Here is a 19,862-nt window from a genome sequence, read left to right on the forward strand (position 1 = left end):
GAGGCTGCAGGAAAAGTGTACCTCGGGAGTCCTGCTGGCCTCACAGGAGCTCTCCTGTGCCTGTCACCACACAGTCGGTAGTTACTTGAATAGGACGGTTGCTTTGGTGCGAGAGCTGGGGGACTTCTTACCCTGCACCCACAGGTTGGGGAGAGGAATAAAGAGTGAGGGGTGAGGAGGTATATGCCACATGCAATAAAAAAGCCATTCAAGCCACCTTTTCCTCCACCTCCTCATAAGGCCCCTCACCAGCACGGGCCTCCTTCTGGCCTGCTGATGACAGGCCACATAACCCACTCTCCTCCAAGCCGTATCCATGGGCCCAGGCCCTTGGGGATCTCACCTGGGGCCATTTCAATGCTCATAAAGCTTTGTGACATGTGCTTGGGCCAGCCTACCCCACATGCACTAATGAGGGCACACTGGCTTCACACTGTTTCTCCCACCCCAGGAAGGGAGAGTGGCCCAGAGGATGATGACGCTGTTGGGGTTTTAGGGTAAGTTTTGACAAGTGTTGCCCTGGTATTGGTGGTTCTGCTCCGGGACAGGGGAAGGCCAAGAGGACTGCTACAGCCCCTGGACCCTAGGGTGCATCACACTAAAGTGAGATTCTTGAAGAGGGTTGCCAGCTGTACCCAGGCTGCCAGCTCCCCCACCCCCTTGCTTGTGAGAGCCCAGGACCCCAGGGGACCGATTTCTTCACAAGTCTCCCAAATGTAAATCCTCCTCATAAGTATTTATGATGCTGCAGATTGAACATAATAAAACACTTGGCGATTATGGATGAGCCAGTGAGAGAAAGCGGGTTCTCCAGGAGGCGAGAACACGAGACATTTCATTCTCGCACATTAAATAAAAAACAGCTTATGCTCAAAGCATCTTCCCGCTGAGGCTTGGGAGCACTTTCCACATTGCCCTCACTGCTTTCCTGTAGCCAGGGGAGGGCAAGGGCAGGCCCCAGGGCAGGCTGGACCCTTCTGGAGGAAGCCTGAAATGCTGAGCCCACCAGCAAGCTCTCCACCAGACCTGGGAGAAGCCCATGGTCCCCACTGCAGACGGACCCAGACCCTTCTAACCACCCACCTCCTTCCAGCAGCTTAAAGCCAGGGCAGAGGCCAGCCCTCAGGTGAAGGGTCTGATGTGTGGCTCTGGCCACAGGGAGGGGCAGAAAACTTGGGGAACTAGGGGGCAGGGGGGCCAGAGGTTCCAAGCACAGATGAGGGAGAGAAGGGTGCCAGTTCCAATCCTGGCTCCACCCTCTTAGCAGCCATGTGACCTCTGTGAGCCTGTTTTCCCACCTATAAAACAAGGTAATAATGTTTTCTGCTCTCGGCTGTTGCAAGGATGAGAGGAAGGAATTCCTCTAAAGGATATGAGTGTTTAGAAGTTCTCAATGCTCTTATTAGAGATGATTCTCCCAGGACCCTGAGGGTGGACCTTCCCTGCCACTGCTGACTCCAGTCCTAGGATGGCTCCTACTTTCTGGACTTCACAACCACAGAGGAGGCAGTGCCCTGTGGTCTCGGGCACATCTCAGATTTCCACTTGGAAAATCAGTAATGTCACAGCCTCCCTCCTGGGATGCTGTGCATCCTAAGTGATACAACAAGGGGATCTCCAGGCATCACCCCTTATTATAGTTCAGACAGTGACTCCAGATCAAGAAGGGAGCAGGAGCTCTCATTTATGTGAGCCTGGGCTAGCCCAGATGGGCAAACCCCTATCCCCAGGGCCTGGCGAGCGAGTGGACAGAGGATCATGAGAGAGGCCTGGAAAGGAGAGAGGGCAGTGAGAGGCCGAGGGGCTCCTCACATGGGTCTACTACACCTTCCCTGTCCTCCTCCTCTTCCATCCCCTTCCTGTCCTCGTGCCTTCTCTTTGGAGTCACTGCCAGGGACCCAGCTCTGCCCTCCAGGGGCTGGCAGTGCTGAGGGAGCCCCTGGCTCTGTTCTGAGCTCCATTCCTCCATCTTCTCCAGGGCTGGGGTCTCTGGAGGCTGCACTCTCACCTGCTAAGACACGGAATGTAGCCCCATGTGCCAGGGCAAGGCATGAGGAGGCAGGTTAAGGGCCCTTGGGCCATCGGAGCACCATTCTCCTTCTTGCTCTTCCAGCCTGCACAGTGGTTTTAAGATGGGTGCAAATGCTTCAACATTCCTTCCATTGAGAGATGGGGTCTATGTCCCTTTGAAACCTGTGGGCTTTGTGACTGGCCTGACTAGTCGATTACAGCAGAAGTGACTCTATGTGACTGTAAGACAGTAGGTTACAAAACTCGCATATCTTCTCCCTTGTCTCTTGGAGGTCTTGTTCCTCAGCTACAATATGAACACATTGTATGCGGGAAACGTATTTATACGTTTTACGTTGACTGGTAGTAGAGCGTGCGATAAAAAACTACCCGCAAACAATGTGTGAAAAGGCCTACTACCTGAGGCCAACATGTGAGAGACTATCAGGTAGGGGGGAGGGGAGAGGCAGGGTACCCGAGGAGGCCGGCAACTCCAGTCCCAGCTGTCTTCACGAGAGACACCAAGTCAGAGCTGCCAATTGGGCCTGCTGATTCCCAGAATCATGAGAGATACTAATTACTGTTATAGTTTTAAGCCACTATGCTTTGGGATAATTTTTACGCAACAGGTCACTAAAATAGCCCCATAGCATACATAACATGTTTGGAAAGACTGGCCTGTGCAGGCTTAGCACACATAAAGCACTTAAGAGATATCCTATACTCAGAGAAGACATCACTAATCCATCACAGCACACTCCTCAAGGCCCAGGTTTGCCTTAGACTCCTATTCAACCAGAAATCTAGGCAATCACTACAAACTGGGCAAAGTGGGCAAAACAGATTTGCCATTAGAGATCTAAGGTTTCAGTAGGCTGTGCCCAAGTTCAGGTTTCTTAATCATGACGTAGCCACTGTTATCACCTAGCAGTAGCTTAGGGGAAATGCAGGCAAAGTAGCTAGGGCTGTTGGTCTTGTAAACCTAATTTGAAAATGATGGCAATAGCCCGGCTGGGCGTGGCTCAGTGGTTAAAGCGTCGACCTAGGATCCAGGCGATCAGGGTTCGATTCCCAGTCAGGGCACATGCCCGGGTTGCGGGCTGCAGCCGATCAATGCCTCTCTCATCACTGATGTTTCTATCTCTCTCTCTCCCTCTCCTTTCCTCTCTCTGAAATCAATAAAGATATATTAAAAAAAAAGAAAGAAAGAAAATGATGGCAACAGCCACCCAGTGGGGTCTAAGGGCCATGCTAGTTTGCCTGGCTGTCTCCTAAATTATTCCTTCTTCTATGGTGTGTCCACATGGAGGTTCTCTCCCAGCCCTTCACTAACATACTGTTAGAAGTTCCCTACTGATCCCTTTGTGAACAGTAGACACAGGAAATGGTGCTACCAGCTTAGCACTGAGCAGTTGGGTGACCCATTTCCACACAGAGAGAGCCAGACTCATGGGATGCAGGGCTCTTTACTTCAAATTGCTCTCAGAAATGCCTGGAAGACCAACTTCCACAAGACTTGCTTCCTGGCCCTGCCCTGACATCCAGGTGATGTCCCTGGGCTGTAAGGCCTACAGCCCAGGCAGCTGCTGATAGACAGGCTCCCTGGAGAGGAAACGGGAAGAAGACCCATGTCCCCAACGTGCCTCCTGCTGGCTATGGCCGCTGTGTCACCAGAAAGTGAAAGTCCAGCTTCCTGACTGGGCATTCCATCTGCAGGGCCCCAGGTAACTGGCCTGACTCCTCAATCATCATGGAGGAGTCTGAGCTGCTGGCCTCCTACTTTGGCGGCCACCACTCACACGGGCAGAAAAGCAGCAGCTACAGACAAAAGGGAAGGGGAAGAGGCAGACATGAAGGTCAGACTTGAGAGAGGGAGGAAAGTGGCCTACCTGTTGACAAGCAGGAAGTTCGCCACGAGGCACAGCACGGAGGACAGGGTGGAAGCGATGGAAAGGTAGCTCTCGAAGTAATTCTGTAAGCACAGAGGTGAGGAGGCCGCTGAGGTTACTCGGGGAAGAAGGGAGGGGGCCCACCACAGCACAGACACAGGGGTCCTCTTGGTGGGGCTTCTCCCTACTATCTTCAGATACCTACTCGTGATGGTACATCTACCCCAAGACGGCATGGTCATGCCCCGTCTCCAACCTAGGAACGCTCACTGGGTGACTCAACATACAGACACCAATATGAGCTGTGCTAAGTGCTAGGAACAGAAGGAAGGAACAAACATTATCCCTGCCCTCAGAGAGGTCTCCAATGCTCTCCAGCCCACACTCCCACCTATTCAACCTGCCCCACCCAGGGATGTGGCAATGGAGACAGGACTCAATGTATGTCTACAAAGGAAAACTTTGCCCTTATCAGCCTTCTTAGCCCACTGCCAAATTTCAGAGTTACCCAAATGGGCTTTGTTATGACTCAACCACATTCCCACATTCTTGCAACAAAGTGAGCCCTCTTAAAAACATACCTAATCCCTGCAGGGAAACTTTGTTCTGATTCTGGATTGGCTCCTCTAATAGAGCGGCTACTGAATGTCAAAGCCACTTGGGGAAGTGGCTCCTGGACCGGCCAAGATGAGGAAACTGGGCATTTCCTGGAAGCAGTGCAGGGGTGTTACAGACAGAGTATATGAGCCCACAGAGGAGATTAAGGATTCCTGATCATAATGTGCTGGAACTTACGGCTAAAGAAGCTGGGCAGCAACTGTATTTTTTTTCAAAACTTGGAGAACTGCTCACTTATTAGGGCAGATTTTACTGTGTGCACTGTATTTTCTGTATTATCCCTGAATACCTGTCTAAGAAACAAAACACTGGACAGGGCTGACAGATTTTGGCTTTGACACTGTATATGAAGCCATGAGCCCCAGGTCATCAACGAAGGGTTCTAAGCCGTGATAACGCTTACATGGATTAAGCATTCACTCTATGTCACATACAAGGGCTTTATATGAATTATATCATTTACCCTAAAAAAGCTTACAAGACTGAACTTACCTGAGGAAATATTTTGAGTTACAAATGTGCCGAGTACAAAGAATAACATGTGTAAAACACGTGCTCCTGCCAGTTAAGAGCAGAGTGTACCACTGGGGGTGTAAGATACTGTGAAGGTTTTTTATCATCTCTAAACACCACAGGAAGTGGTTAGAATTCTGTGATCTTTTCCCCCAAAACCAAAGGTAGGAGCAGTGAGTTCTAAGGGAATTCCAGGTAGAGGAATGGAATGAGGGGGCTGAGTATGTGAGGGAATGGGAATGAGTATGAGTTTGGGGAAAGGTTCCAGAAGAGGTGGGATTTGAGTCAGACCTTCAAACAGAGGGTCAGAGCTCTCCTTTCTGGGAGTCTGATGCAATGTGGAGGCTGAGAAAGAAGGATGTCATAACCGGCTCCTCTAGTCTGAAGCACAGATGCTTCCACAGTCCCTTTTTAAGCCTGCAGAGTGCTTTTGGTCTTTGAAATCTGCACCCTGAATGTAAGGTCATGGCAGCCTTGCAATTAAAATGATAATCACAGCTCATGTGGTCCATCGACCATGAGCCTTAGAAATAGCCTTCTTCCTTTGAGGTGCCACCTCATTGTTCCTGCCCTGATGGGCTCAGCAGAGCCTGGACTGGTCTGAGGCACTCAGTCAATTACATCTTGACACAGTGGCTGGGCCTACGTGAGGCAAGGAAGGCAGGCACCAGGCGGGAGAAATGGAAAAAGGCCCAGAGGAACAGATGGCTGCAGATGGGGGCCAAGACTGCACCCAATCCAAGCCCCGCAGTGAGGTGCCCTTCGTTCAGTGGCTGCTTATTCTGTGGCAAGTCCACGCACGACCATCACATAGGATACAAAGCCTCTGTCTGTTTTTTGAGCAGGCTCAGATTGCCTGATGTTTTAGGAATGGGGGTTTCTTAAGTAACTGAATGTCCAGGTTTATTGATAAACAGAAAATTGTTCTTTTAATGTGGGAAGGTTTAAACATTGAGAACTGAATAAGGCTACGGCTCCCTTTTTGCTGATTGAGTCCACTTCTCCACTTGACAAAGAGCACTCAGGGTGGGGGAATGAGGGTGAGGGTGGGCGGGCAGAATGAACTTGACCCGGGACCATCTTTCTACTGGTACAGATGGGAGTTGCAGGTGGTGATGTAGGTAGACTCAGCACATCCCATGGGGCTTTTTTCCTAAACCTAATTCCTAATATAAACATGTGGTGGTTTTTTATATGCTGAATTTGCTTATAAATAGAGTTCTAGCAAAATGAGCTGTCTGTGGTGGGCAAACTCTTCAGGTGGTCTCATGATCCCAGCCTCATGTGTCCATTCCCTTGTATGATCCCTTTCACTGAGTTTGGGCAGGACCTGTGACTCGATTCTAAGCAAGAGAACACAGCAAAGGTGGCAGGTGTACGTGACAATGTGCATGGGATTATGTTATATAAGGTGGTAGCATCCATATTGCTGGATTCTTTTTTCCCTCCTTTGACGGCTTGGAGGAGGGAAGTGGCTACGCTGAGGAAACCCACATGGCAACAAAGACAGCAGGTGATGACCCCTAGCTACTGAGAGTGGTTTCTGGTCAACACCCAGCAAGAAACTGAAGCTCTCAGTCCTACAGCTGCAAGGAACTGACTTCTGCCAACAACCCAAGTCAGCACGCAAACGGTCCTTTTCCAGTCGAGCCTCCAATGAGACTGCAGCCTTGGCCAACCCCTTGATGGCTGCCATTTGAGACTGAGCCAAGGACCCAGCTAAGCTGCACCCAGACTCCTAGCCTACAGATACTGCGAGATAATAAATGTGTATTCCTTTAAACCACTAAATTTATAGTATTTTGTTAAGCAGCAACAGATTCCTAATTAATGGGAGTCTCAAATAGCTGAGTTCCTACTGACCAGGGTTTTTCTGAAACTGCAGCCTTCCTGCTACAATTTAAATTCAGTTCCTGCCCTGGCGGGTGTGGCTCAGCCGTTGAGCGTCAACCTAGGATCCAAGGGATCAGGGTTCGATTCCCGGTCAGGGCACATGCCCAGGTTGCAGGCTGCGCCGATCAATGACTCTCTCATCGTTGATGTTTCTATCTCTCTCTCTCCCTCTCCTTTCCTCTCTCTGAAATCAATAAAGGTATATTAAAATAAATAAATAAATAAATAAATAAATAAATAAATAAATAAATAAATTCAGTTCCTCGCCCTGGCCAGTGTGGCTCAGTTGGTTAAACATTATCCCGTACACCAAAAGGTGGTGGGTTTGATTCCCAGTCAGGGCACATATCTAGGCTACGGGTTTGATCCCCAGTTGGGGCACATGCAGAAGGCAACCAATCAATGTTTCTCTTTCTCTCTCCCCTCTCTCCCTTCCTCTCTTTAAAATTAATTTTAAAAAGAATCTCATTTTTTTTTAATTCTGTTCCTCAACAAAAACAGGGACAACTGATCATGATATTTTACTCAACTTCTTGCCAGACGTGAAGGCCAGTATGTCTGCCCCTGAGGGAAACAAAGGTTATGCTTCTGACTACATCAGTCCACTCAGCCTTTCCTCACCAAGTCCTTTGCTGAAATTAGGACCATTCAGGCAAGAGGCACCCACTGATTTCAAGAAACTGAACTTGGTTTACATTCCACCCCAAATCTGTTCACCTCACCTGCCGTTTGGGCCATCTGCCTTGCTACTTGGTCCCATGGTCATAAAGCCACTGCTACTGCTGACAACAAACAGGAAAGACCTCTGTGCCTTTGTACTGTTTGGGCTACACCTGCTCCCTGGTGGCTGAGGAGGGGCCAGGTGACACTCTGTGACGGATAGGGGAGGCAAAGTCTTAAGAGACAGACTTTGACCAATGAGAGGCAGGCAATGGGAAGGAAACAAGAGAGAAATTGCTTGTCCCTCTTCTCCCCCAATAGACTGTTCTGAAATGTGGGGGCTCCACGTGGCATCTTTGCGGAGTCTTGTGCCAGAGCAACCAGCTGTGTTTGGCTGCAAAGCTGTGGCCAGCCCAGAAATATCGCAGCCTGTGTTTGCTCTCTTCTATGCCAGCCTCACTTCCCTTTTCCCATACTCTTACTTCCCCAGGACTGCACTCCCTAAGACAGTATTTGCACAGAAGGTGTTGCCTCAGGCTCCTTCCTAAGAAATGTCCCACAGTGAAGACTCTGCATTCAATTCTTGATTCCACACTTTGCAGACATTGCAGCTGGCATTTTCTTCCTGGCTTCATTTCATTTGCTTCTAAGGCTACCTTCTCCATCTCAAAGAAGGAGAAAGACATTTGAACACTGGTTCAAACTCATTGCAAGTGGAATGGGAAGAGTACTGCCCCCTCCAGAGCAATCCATAATCGCCATCCCATAGGGTGATTTCAGGTAATGCAATGTTTTAGCGTAATCCATGCCATAGTTCACCTCCACGTGGGCCTGACTCTTGAGAGCTCCCTCAATAGGCTCTGCTGTTACTTGTTCCACCAGGTGCCCTGCAACATGGTTGATGAGCATGGCCTCTACCTCCAGAGGTGAACCCAAGGACCCCAAAGGCCAGCTGTGGCCACGGAGGAGTGGAGGGCAATGGCACTGGGCCACCTCTTATGATAGCAGAGTTATGGTTTGCACAACCCCAGGGGGCACCATCCTGCAGACTGTAATATAGTGGAGTCCTCCAAGTTGTGCAACATGGCAGCCCTGTTTATACAGCCCACAGAAAACCAGCAGCCCTGGGGGTTGGTTTGGATCCTGTGTAATTGCAGATAGAAGACTGTGTATGATTCAGCAAGAAGGCAGGGCTGGAAGATGGATGGATGCAGCAGGCAGGACACAGATGAGGGGCCACCTCCAGTAGGTTTCTCTGCCTCAGCTGGTGGGGGACCCAGAGGCTAGTAACCCCATGGCCCTCAGTCTGGCTGCGAAGCCACTGTCTATCCAGATCAGCATCACTTCCTATTTCAACCCATCCTTTGTTTATCAAAGATGTGGCAAGTCCCTGTGTGCCCAGCACTGTGCTGGTGCCTGATGCATGAAACAGAAAGGACAAGGTGCCCGATGCCCTCACGGAGCATGTAGTCCGGTGTAATCCTATGGCTGTAGAGAAACGATACAGGTGCAGTGGGCCGGGGGGAGGGGGCTGGGCACTTCCACAGTAGTTCCATGAGACTGGGGGAAGTCTGCCAAGCAGATATGGGGAGGTGGGATGCTAGTGGGGAGAGAAACAGAATTCCAACAGGAGAGAACAGCAGAGGCAAAGGCTTGGAGAGATGTTTCTTTAACACTTAGGACTCCAATCCAAGTTTGTTGAAACAAACCCTGAGGCTTTCTTCAGCATCCACTGTTGTCTGTTCAATCCATACCCACTGGGACAGAGGCAGGAACAGAGCCACATCACCCATCTTGCCCCTCAGAGTGCTAAAGAGAGAGTGGTCCCATCAATCACCATTCTGAATTCTCCAACCAAATGTGAAGGGAGGCCCAGCTCTGAGGAACAGAAAACTCCTCAAAAGTCTCATCCAATCCCCCTGCCCTTCACTAGCCCCCCTGCACTCAGCAATTACCTAGGGTTCACAGGGCTTAGCGCTTGGCCTCTAGCAGCAGTAATATCAAAGGTCATCCTCAGCACCCGCCAGGTAACCCAAGCATGGAAATGATAGCCTCGCAGAGTGCCAGGTAACTGACATCTGAACAAAACAGCTTATATGTGGCCTGAACAGACCCTAGTGCATTTGCTCTTCACATAGCCTGTGAGCGCAAGGCAGAGCTGAGATTGCTCCCACTTCACAGATAAGAAGCCTGAGTCTGAAAGAGGTGGATGCTTGCACAGAGGTGCATACTTGGCAAGTCCTGGGGGCCGGATCTTCTGATGCAGGACAAGGGTAGGGCAGAGATGGGGTGGGGAGATATTTACCATCACTCCACAAACCACTCTAGCTGAGGCTGCTGGCCTCACAGACACCCAAGCACAAACACTATCACTGGGATTGCAGGATATCACTAGATGATCATTGGCCAGGACTACCAGTCCAAATGCCTTCCCAGCAGTGAGCAGGAGCCAGCCTGATGGTTCCATCAGAGTGGCACCTTCCCTCTGCCCAGCTCTTAAGTGCAGGGGACCTGCCCAAGCCAGCAAATTAAGGGGTTTCTTTCCCCTCTGCCTGTTAACTCTTTCCTCTCCTCAAACCCCACTGCCCATTCTTCTGGGCATTTCCACAGCCCTGTGGATATGCGTATTGTTAAAAGGAAAAAGATTAAGAGAAAAGTGCTCACTTCTGTCAACCACCAAAATGGATGGACACGGTCCGCTGATAAGCACAGACCATGTAAAAGAGGATATTATAGCCGGGAAGCACTGGGCAGGCTTCCAGCCTCTCTTCTGACTGTGCAAGCCCAGCAAAGCCACACACTCCACTAGGTTGGGTAGGAGTGGGGCTCCAAGCCCAGCCTCTTGACAGACCCTAGCCCAGGGAGGCCCGGTGGCAGAGGGGCCCCAGGTGCCAGCTAGGCATGGAGGAGCCACTTGTGGACTGGGCACAGGGCACTTGATCACTTGTGGTGGAGATGAGGAAACTCATTTTCATCGGTTACACTCTGGCCCAGCCTGTGAATACCAGGAAAGGGGAGAAACACTCTTCAAACACAATTTAAAAACCCACTGGAGCCAGCTGGCCAGATGTGAGGCCCATTTTATGATGGGGAATGTTTCCTCTCCTCTGCCATGCTGAGAGGCTCCATGCTAAGCATCTCTTCTGGAAGAATTTAGTTCCAGGCTCGGAGTCCAGGTAAAGAGGTTTCTTTGGGCACGGAGGCCCTGAAATGAGCCTGTTTATCTCTGGAAGGCCCCAGTTAAGCTTCCTCTCCCCTGAACGCCATTTGGACACTTTGAAATAAGTGCAGCAAATTAGTCATGAGCTGCGGTAGACTAACTTGGTGCCGGGTGCCCGTGGCTTCATGAGGCAGCTTTGTGCAGCCCCAACCTCAAGAGCGAGGCAGCAGAGGCAGCCTGGCTCCTGCGGGGGAGGAAAAGCGATTCAGGCCTGGGGGTGGTAGCTGGAGGCAGCAAAGCGTTACCTGGATCACAGGGGCATGAAATTGGTAGCAGCGAGCAGGCTGGAACCAAGAATAGCTGGCTGTTACAAAGTTGCTGCCCTCCGATAGCTGAGTTCTGTGGCCTGGGGTATTGCAGGGGAGGCACCCTCGCCCTAGCACAAGCCAAAGTCATTCCTGGGCAGGCCAAGAGGTGAGCAGAAGGGATGTGACCCCACAAGGGGTGCAGGTGGTGTCCTATCTGCACATTCCAAGGCCCCTTGTTTGGGGCACTGGCCCAGGAAAGCTAATGGTGTGTGCCCAGGGGTATGGACGAGCTGAGAGGACTGGCTGGGCAGGGGGGGAGGGGCAGTCCTGTTCCGGAGGCCAGACAGGTAAGGGAGACAGGAATCCAGATTAACCAAGGTGTGATGGAGTGGCCAGGGGCCCAAGGCCAGACCAAAGCTGGGGTGAGAATCAGATAGGTAAGCCCGGGAAAGATGCTAGCCAGGCAGAAGCCAGCCATTCTAAGGCCGGGGCCCCCCATCAGACCTCTGATGCTTGGCATCTCAGGTCATCTCCAGGCCTGGGCTCCCAGGGCCACTATAAATCTTGCTCTTTAATAGCTGAGAGGACCTCCCCAGCTGCAATCCTTTTTCGTATCTCCTTGGGAATCCTCAACAGAAGATAAGCAGGGTTCCTGAGGTTTTCTAGAATGAGCCTCCCCTCTGCATAAGGATTTCTGGGGCATACCTCTTCTCCTCCCCTCTCAGAAAGAAGGTGCTGGGCCAAGAGCCCAAAGTGCCTTCTTAGAGACTTGTACATGAGCCCTTGCTTTCCTTGCCTGCATTTTCTCTCTCCTTCACTGCTGGTAGTTCCTCCTCTTCTGACTAAAAGACTCACTCAGGTCTCCCTTGGGCTAAGGGAAAGCTCTCCTTGACTTCCCTGCTTCTAGCCACCAGGCCCCTCCTCCCCTTCACTCCAAACTCCCTAAAAAAGCAGCGCACACCGTCACAGTTCACAACTCACCCCTTCTAGGCTGCTCCAGGTAAAGACTCCTTCAAAAGGTTCTCTTTGTGGCCCACCCACAACCGAGGCCTGGTTGCAGTTCTAACGTTCCTAGCACCACATGCCACTCCATCTACATGGCTGGAATAGTGTTCCCCAAATTCATGTCTACCCAGGAACCTCAGAATGTAACCTTATTGGGAAATAGGGTCTTTGCAGATGTAATTATTTAACATGAGGTCCTACCGGATCAGGGTGAGCCCTAAATCCATGACTGGTGTCCTCACAAGGAGAGCGCACACAGACAGACACACAGGGGGAGTGCCATGTGAACACACAGGCAGAGATGAGAGTTACACTGCCACATCCAAGGTGCCAAGGATTGCTGGGAGGCCCGGAACCTGACAGAGGCAAGGCAAGATTCTTCCTAGAATCCTTTCAGGGGGAGAGGTGGGGAGCATGGTCCTGCTGGCCCCTTGAGTTTAGACTTCTATCCTCCAGAACTGAGAATAAAATTCCTGCTGTTCTAAACGGGTGGGTTGTGGTGCCCTGTTATGGCAGCCACAGGATGCTCCCCACTTGGACCTAGAGGCCACCCCTCCAGTAGCGCCGTCTATCTCTGCTCTCTCTGCCACCAGAGGGGAGTCCTGAGTCCCATCCTTAGTTTCCTTCCTCTCTATGCTACAGTCCTGCCTTGGAAAGCTCACCTCCTCTGGCTCTGAAGACCCCCATGCTGTATTAGTCCCGCCCCTGAGCAATGTTCACTGCCTGTCAGCTGTCCCATCTGGTTGCCTGCTGAGCCCAAGCTTCAAGCTCCTAAGTTGAAGGCCTTTAGGAACCCGAGCACCCCTTCCTGAGGCTCCATGGTTATGCCCCCTTTCCTCAGTGCCCCCTCCTCCAGTTTCTTTGGTTGCCCCTTCAGCCTCATGCAGGTCAATCATGAAAGACTACATCCCCATCACCAATGTTCCCACCCAACTCCCTGCAGCTCCCCCTGCCCACCCTGAGTGCCAGCCGCCCACCAGGTTCCCACCTCCCTCCACGCCTTTGCTCAAGCTCCTCCTTGCGCTGGCCACCCTCTGCCTCCCCCACTCCAAGCCCAGCCCAGCTGTTGTTCTGTCTCTGTCAGCCTTGAGAAGCAGCTACGACACCCACTTCTCCACAGAGCCTCACCTCCTGGCCCCTCCTCGGAGCTCCTCAGTGTACTGTCCCCTCTCTTTCAGACCTTTTTCAGGATACCTTAGGGAACCCAGTTTTGTTAAATGATGGGGCAGGTGGAGGTGAGGGAAGTGTGGAGGGGACACTAATGGGGGGATCTCAGGTTGCTACCTGAGAGAGGTTGCTGAAGAGAGGTATGAGGGAGCTATGGAAGGCCTCTGAGTGATAGAACACTATGGTCAGTGTGAGGCATTGAGGGCTCGCCTGTCAGAAGTGGGTGGAATGAATGGAGGGGGAAGCAGATGGCAGTGGCTATGCATTTATCCATTCATTTATTCACTCAAGAAATGTTAAAGGCAGCTGATGTTCTAGAGCTCAGTCACTTATTCAACAAATAATGGCTGAGCACCTTATAGTTGCCCAACCTGTGCTAGAGGCTGAGGCTGCCATGGTGCTCTAGTGACAGACGCAAAAAATAAGATAAAAAAATGAGTAAACAGCAAATTAGGAAAAAAACCAAAAGACTGCATTTATTATAATAAGTGTAATAACAAGAAAAAACAAATAATGGCTAAAATAGAGCCCAAAGGGGGACTGATATTGGCAAGGGTAGTGAGAGAGGGCCTCTTGAAGGAGATAATGTCTGGACAGAGACCCAAAGATCAGCTATGGGAGGGACAAGGGGAAAAGCATTCTGGACAGAGGGAACAGCATACTGGCCCTGAGGCAGGAATGAGCTTGGAGTATACAAGCAACTGGAAACCAGGTGATCTCAGAATATACAGAGTGAGGGAAAGAGTGGGAGGACCAGGCATGGGCAGGGCCAAGATCTCCAGGCTGGGGTGGGAGCCACTATATGCTCCCGAAGAGCTGAGAAACGTGGTACCAACACACATTCACTAAGGCCCCTACTGTTCTGAATGCTTTTCACATATTCATGCTTGGAGGGAGCATTAATGTTGCAGATGAGGAAACTGTAGCTTGGCAAGGTCAGGTACTTGCCGAAAGTCGCACAGCTCAAACTCAGCCCCCTGTCCCCAGAGTTTGTGCTCTACCTGTCACAGGGGATGGCCTCTCTATTTTATGTCTTAAAAAGATCACTTCTGCAGCCTCCATGGAAAATTGATTGGAGAGGGTGCCCAGGAGCCAGTGGCCAGCAAGGCTGAGGCTCAGTCGCCACAGAGGAGAGAATTGGATGAATTTGAGCCATTTCAGGGGTAGAATTGATAAGACTTGCTGACAAACTGGATGTAGGATGGAAGGACAGAGGGAAATAAAGGGTAACCCCTAACTTCCAGGCTTGACCAACTCGTAGTAAGTAGGGAGTGCGACTGACTGGGCAGAGCAGGGTCTACTCCAGTGCAGTCTGAGCATACCCAGTAAAAAATGACCCCCAATGAGACTCCAAACCCCTGAATGTGGGACCATGGTGTATAATCCTGGGACGAGGGTTTTCCTCCTGTCCGCTGTCTCCCCACCAGCCCAGTACCACACGACATGCCCTCCACAAACACTTAGAGATTAACTCATGATCTGCATGCATTCCTTGAGCTCAGTAGATATTCCAGGCACAGGGGATTTAGTTCAAGTTCCCGCTTTCATGGAACTGATGTTCTGGTCAAGGAAACAGGTGGTAAATGCATGAGCAAATAAATAGATTAATGTGTAGGGCAGTGATAAGTGTTAGGAAGAGAAATTAAGCAGAGCAGGCACCTCTATCACAGATCTCAGAATACTAGGGAAAAAACCTAAGGGAGCCTCTAGTCCAGGGACCAGCAGCCACTGCCCCCGGGGCCAAGTCTGCAGCTCTGTTTTTTGTAAATACTAGAAACCATTCCCTTCGCTCATTTATGAATTATCTATGTGACTTTCACTCTACAAGGGTAGAGTCAAGTAGCTGCAAGAGACTGTGTTGCCCACAAGCCTAAAATATTTACCATCTGGCCCTTTGCAGAGAAAGTGTGCCACTCTCGATCTAGTTTCTTCGGTAAGGAAGTGGAGCCCCAGGTCACCCCGCAAATTTGAAACCAAGTCAGAAACAGAGCCCAGCTCTCCTGAATCCCAGATCTTTCTACCACAAAGGGTGAGCATGGAAAATGAAAACATCATTTCTGTCCACCCTTCTACCCCTCCTCCATCAAACCTTCACCAGGCTCCCTAATGAAAGCCAAGCTGGCCCCTGACTTTTATTCTTTTTGTTCCCCCTATGCACTCTCAAGCTGGAACCTTGGTAGGCAGAAAAGTGGCTCAGAAACAGGCAGAGGGAAGGGTCAGAGACAGAGGGAGCCCCATAAACCCACAAGGGATCCCGACCTCAGAGGGGTAAGAGCTGATTTGAGGCTTGGCACTGCTGATGCTCGAGCCAGCCTGTTTTTCTTCTTCTGCAGCCTGACCATGTGGCCAGGGCCAGGAGGAAGTGGCCTTCCAGGAAACTCCCCACCTCCCCACACAGCCCTCGCCTGACTGTGGCAGTTTTTGCAGCTCCCAGAGGGCCAAGATGAGTCAGTGTCCCAAGGCTGACCGTGGGGGCACAGGGACCATGCTCTGTGGCATGTGGTAAAGAGTAGGTGATCTGGGGGTTCTCTGGCTGCTCTTTGAAGAAGGAAACCCATGAGAACCACCAAAAACTGAGGTCCTTCGTAGACAGAGCTGACCCTTCCTCACCAGGCATGCCGCCATTCCTTTAGGAAGGCTGTTTCTCTTTGGAGGTCCATGTGGGTTGAAACCCATGAAACCACATTTGGCTGCTACAGGCCTTGGGTGCACACATACATGCACGCATATACACACATACACACAACACACACACACAGAGCACCCCCAAGAGGCCAGCAAGGCCCCCCCCAGACAATGATCCCCATAACGAAGGCACCCGGCACAAACTCCAATTTGGTTCTGCTCTCTGGGAACTCGCAATGATCAATCAATCACGTTAAGGAGACACCTGGGCACTTAAGGCCCAGACCATGTTCTAATTTGTCGAGGAAATCGCCTCTGGATCCTAAGGACAAGTGCAGAAGGAAATAAAATCGAAGGTAGAGGGGGAGCGATCGATAGCCCAGGAGGGCAGGGAGCAAGGCATAGGTGGGGAGACCAGGCCATGAGCAAGGAGGGAGAAAATAAAAAGAGAATTTGAGAAGTCTGAGGCCACCAACAGCATGAATGACAGTGCTTCAAGTCGGGCTTTTTCTCTCCCTCTGCAGGATGCAGCTAGAGCTAAAAACAGAAGAAAAAGCCATCACAGGTATATTTATTGGAAATGGCATGCTGGCTAGGTCTGCATTTACAATCAGAGGGTGGACAAGGGAATAAAAAAAAAGGCTCACTTTTGGTTCCAATTTTTAAAAAAGATTTAGAGCCACCATCCACACTCACCTAAGCACTGGACAGCTTGGGGGAGGGTGGGTCCCACCAGGTCCCACCCTCTCCACCCGGCAGCCACTCACCTACACCGTGTGCAGGAAGCCTAGAGCCTAGAGCCCTAAACCAACCTGCCATTTCGTTTTTTAGGACAAAAGGACTCTGGCAAAATCTTGCTTTAACATGCTTTCATGGGGGGAGGGGCAGAGGGGTGCTTCACTCACTTAGCACCATTCTTTGGAATTCTGCTCTTAAAAAGTGACTTAACAAATGGAGTCTGTGCATCTTTTCCATCTGGAGTTACACTAGGAGCGTCATGATCCAGAATGGTGCACACTTCTCAAGGAACAGTATGTGGCACAGAGGAAATGGCTCTCAGATCCCTGCATCCCTGCCAGCTGGCCACAGTGCCGAGGCCACTCTGGGGAGAAGGGTCCAGAATTCTGGGTGTCTGCCAAGTGCCCCAGGAAATCCGATGCCAATTTAGAGACCCCTGGGTTGTAGCCTCCATCCTTGCCTTCACAGCTCTGTGGCACCAGCAAGTTAGTTATTACCTCCACTCTCCTGCTCTGTAGGGCGAGGGCAAAATGCACCCTCATGGCTGTGAGGTTAGAGGCAAAGAGGTGGAGCAGGGTTTTTCAAATCATAGACTGCAACCCACTGAAGGACATGAAATTCACTTAACAGGTCAGGACCAGAACTGTATTTCGTTTTATCTTTGGCTGCCTCCTCTCCTGTTCCTAAAGATGAACTGTCTACACTCTTTTCTGGGACCCCTCCACTGTGCACCTGGGCCCACGCCCTCGGTCTGCTCAGGGACCTCACTCAGCTGTGTCCTCCTCTTCCTCAGCACCCATTTCTCCCTCACTATTGGACCATTCACACGAGCACACAAGCTGACCGCTACTTCTTTTATATTAACAAAACAAAATCAGAAAATTGGTGCCCTTCTTGACCGCACTTCCTATTACTCCTGCCTCATTTCTAGAATGAGAGAGTTTTAAAGCAAAACTCCTACAGGCAGTTCTCCAGGTTTGCTGACTCGATGTCCTCTCCCTCATCCTCTCACTCACAGCCACAGGTACAGCATCTGCCCCTTTCCCCATGGCGCTATTCCCCAAGGCCACCAAGACCTACACAGGGTTACATCCAAAGGAAGACTCTCCATCCTCAGCCTGGGTGGCTTATAAGCCACTTATAAGATCGGCACAGATGATCACTTGCTCCTCCTTGAAATCTACAGATTTTTTTTTTAAAGAAGTGTGGATGCTGGTTCATCCTGGGGTTTTTTAACCCCCCCTTCCTGAGTTGGGATGTCTGCTCTTAGTCATAAGAATAGCTCCCTAGTCATGCAAGAATAGCTCCCTAGTCATGCTATCTTGCTTCTTTGGAGGACTGAGGGTTTGGGCCAGGACCAAGGTGCTGCAAATGAGGGTAGGTCCCCACCTGCTGTGCCAGGCCAACCTCGCTCCCTTCCCTATTGTAAGAATCCCACTTCATATCTATGCCAACCCACCTGAAAGATCAGAACTCCTTTGGGGATGGCCACTGTGACCCCCAGATCTTCTTCTGCTCCTTTGCAGAACCATGCCATCCTCACCTTGAATTGGGATGATGGTGCTTTCCTCCCAGCCATACAATAACTAATCCAACAAATATCTATTGTGTGCTACTATGTGCTGTGCACTGTGTGCTAGCTGTTCTGGAGGCACAGGGATGTACAGTGAGAACTGTATTCACCATCCCCAAAGAGCTAGCGGTTTAGTAGAGGAGGCATCCGCATCTGTGAAACAGGTATTGTCATCATTGATAGCAGTTCCTGCCTCACGGGGGTGCTGTGGGGTTAAATAAGATAATACGGCAAAAATCTGAGAGCAGTGGCACCCCCGCAGTAAGCACTCAGTACCATGAGTTGTGTGGTGAGAGCCTAATGGGGAAGTACAGTGGACTCTGGGGATTCAGAGGGGAGCCCCTAACTCACAGGGTAGCAGCAGTGGAGGTTCCCAGGGGCAAAAGAGGCATCTGAACCCTGCCCTGGAACTGGGCTGTTGGGGCCCCCTCTGGTCATGGGATGGATGGGACAGTAGTAGATTGCCAAGCCAGGGTTCTGACCCTGCTGACACCAAGTAGGGCTTTGGGTCCTACCTATGACTTGGCTATGTCCTGCAGCCCCCTCAGAGAGGAGCCCTGGGCAGGCCAAGGTGCATAGGAACGTGTTGGGAGGGAGCCATGGAGGCCTTGTGGCAGGAAATGACCAGGAGAAGGTGCAGTCACTGTCCTCTCTGGGGCAGAAAGGAGGCATTCCAGTTTACAGTTCCTGACCCAGGGGCAGACTGTATGAGCCTATAGGAGAGGCCAAGGGGAGGGCAAAGAGACCCCAGGATCAGGGATGGCTTACAACCCTGGGGGTGGGAAGGGAGGGGGGAGGATCAGGGATGCTGACAGCTTGGAAACTGGGTTCAGAATCCAGGGGTAGAGCCAAGGCACCTGGGCTTCCAGGGTGGTAAAGGAAGGCAGATAAAAGTCAGGCTCTCCATTTGAAGATAGAGCATTTGGCAGAGTCAGGGTGTGGGGTGGGCCTTGTCTCCAGGACAGTCCCCTTGACACCACTCTCTGAGCATTACCCGGTTTGTAATCATCTATCCACCTAAATTCTCCGTGAGACTCTCTACAGCCCTCCCTAGCTATGTGGCTTGGGGCAGACTACTACACCTCTGCAAGCTCTGGCTGTCTGTCTGAAAAAACAGTTAATTAGAGACAGTGTGTTTAATACCCCTGTCAGCATGGTGGGCACAGAGTGGGGTTCATAAGGTGGATGCTGTCCTGGCTCCCCCGCACCATTTTTTCATGTCAATTTTTCCTTATTTATGCTCTAATTTTTTGGTTCTAGATCCACAGGACTGTGGTGGGTTCATTCAAAGTTTATTCCAGAGAAGACAGACAACGGGGCAGGTAAACAGGATGCTTTCTAAACCGCCCCCCAAACTGTTCCAGGTAGAAGGAAATGAGCCTGGGATGGCAGGTGACCTTGAAAGCGAAAATTTGGGAGGAGGGGGTCTATGCAAACATTCCTACTGAATGATATCTATCCCTGGGAATATTCAAAGTACAGAAAAACAACAACATCCAGGCCCACAGCTAATTGAGTTGCAGGTGGTGGCTGGAGACAGACCCATTTGACTCTCCCCTTCCTTTCCCCAAAGTGGTCGTCAGATGACAGAGCAGACCAGCCACCTCTCACAGGGAAATCAGGGAGAGAGGAGGAAAGAATTGGGGAGCTGGGTGGCAGGAATGGGGAATTAGGCAAAGAAAAATGGCCTGCAAAATGCAGAA

General features: G+C 50.9%; 1 protein-coding gene across 1 annotated transcript in view; it reads right to left on the bottom strand.

Annotated features, from left to right (window-relative positions):
• SLC29A3 (solute carrier family 29 member 3) overlaps positions 1-19,862 on the bottom strand; it is a 39,052-nt gene that overhangs the window by 12,380 nt on the left and 6,810 nt on the right. Inside the window, exon 3 of the mRNA XM_087824139.1 lies at positions 3,900-3,982. Within this exon, the coding sequence (XP_087680265.1) occupies positions 3,900-3,982 (83 nt within the window). The remainder of the gene's footprint in view (positions 1-3,899; positions 3,983-19,862) is intronic.

This window comes from Miniopterus natalensis, chromosome 14, assembly GCF_054644295.1.
Source record: "Miniopterus natalensis isolate mMinNat1 chromosome 14, mMinNat1.hap1, whole genome shotgun sequence".
Lineage (NCBI taxonomy): Eukaryota > Metazoa > Chordata > Mammalia > Chiroptera > Miniopteridae > Miniopterus > Miniopterus natalensis.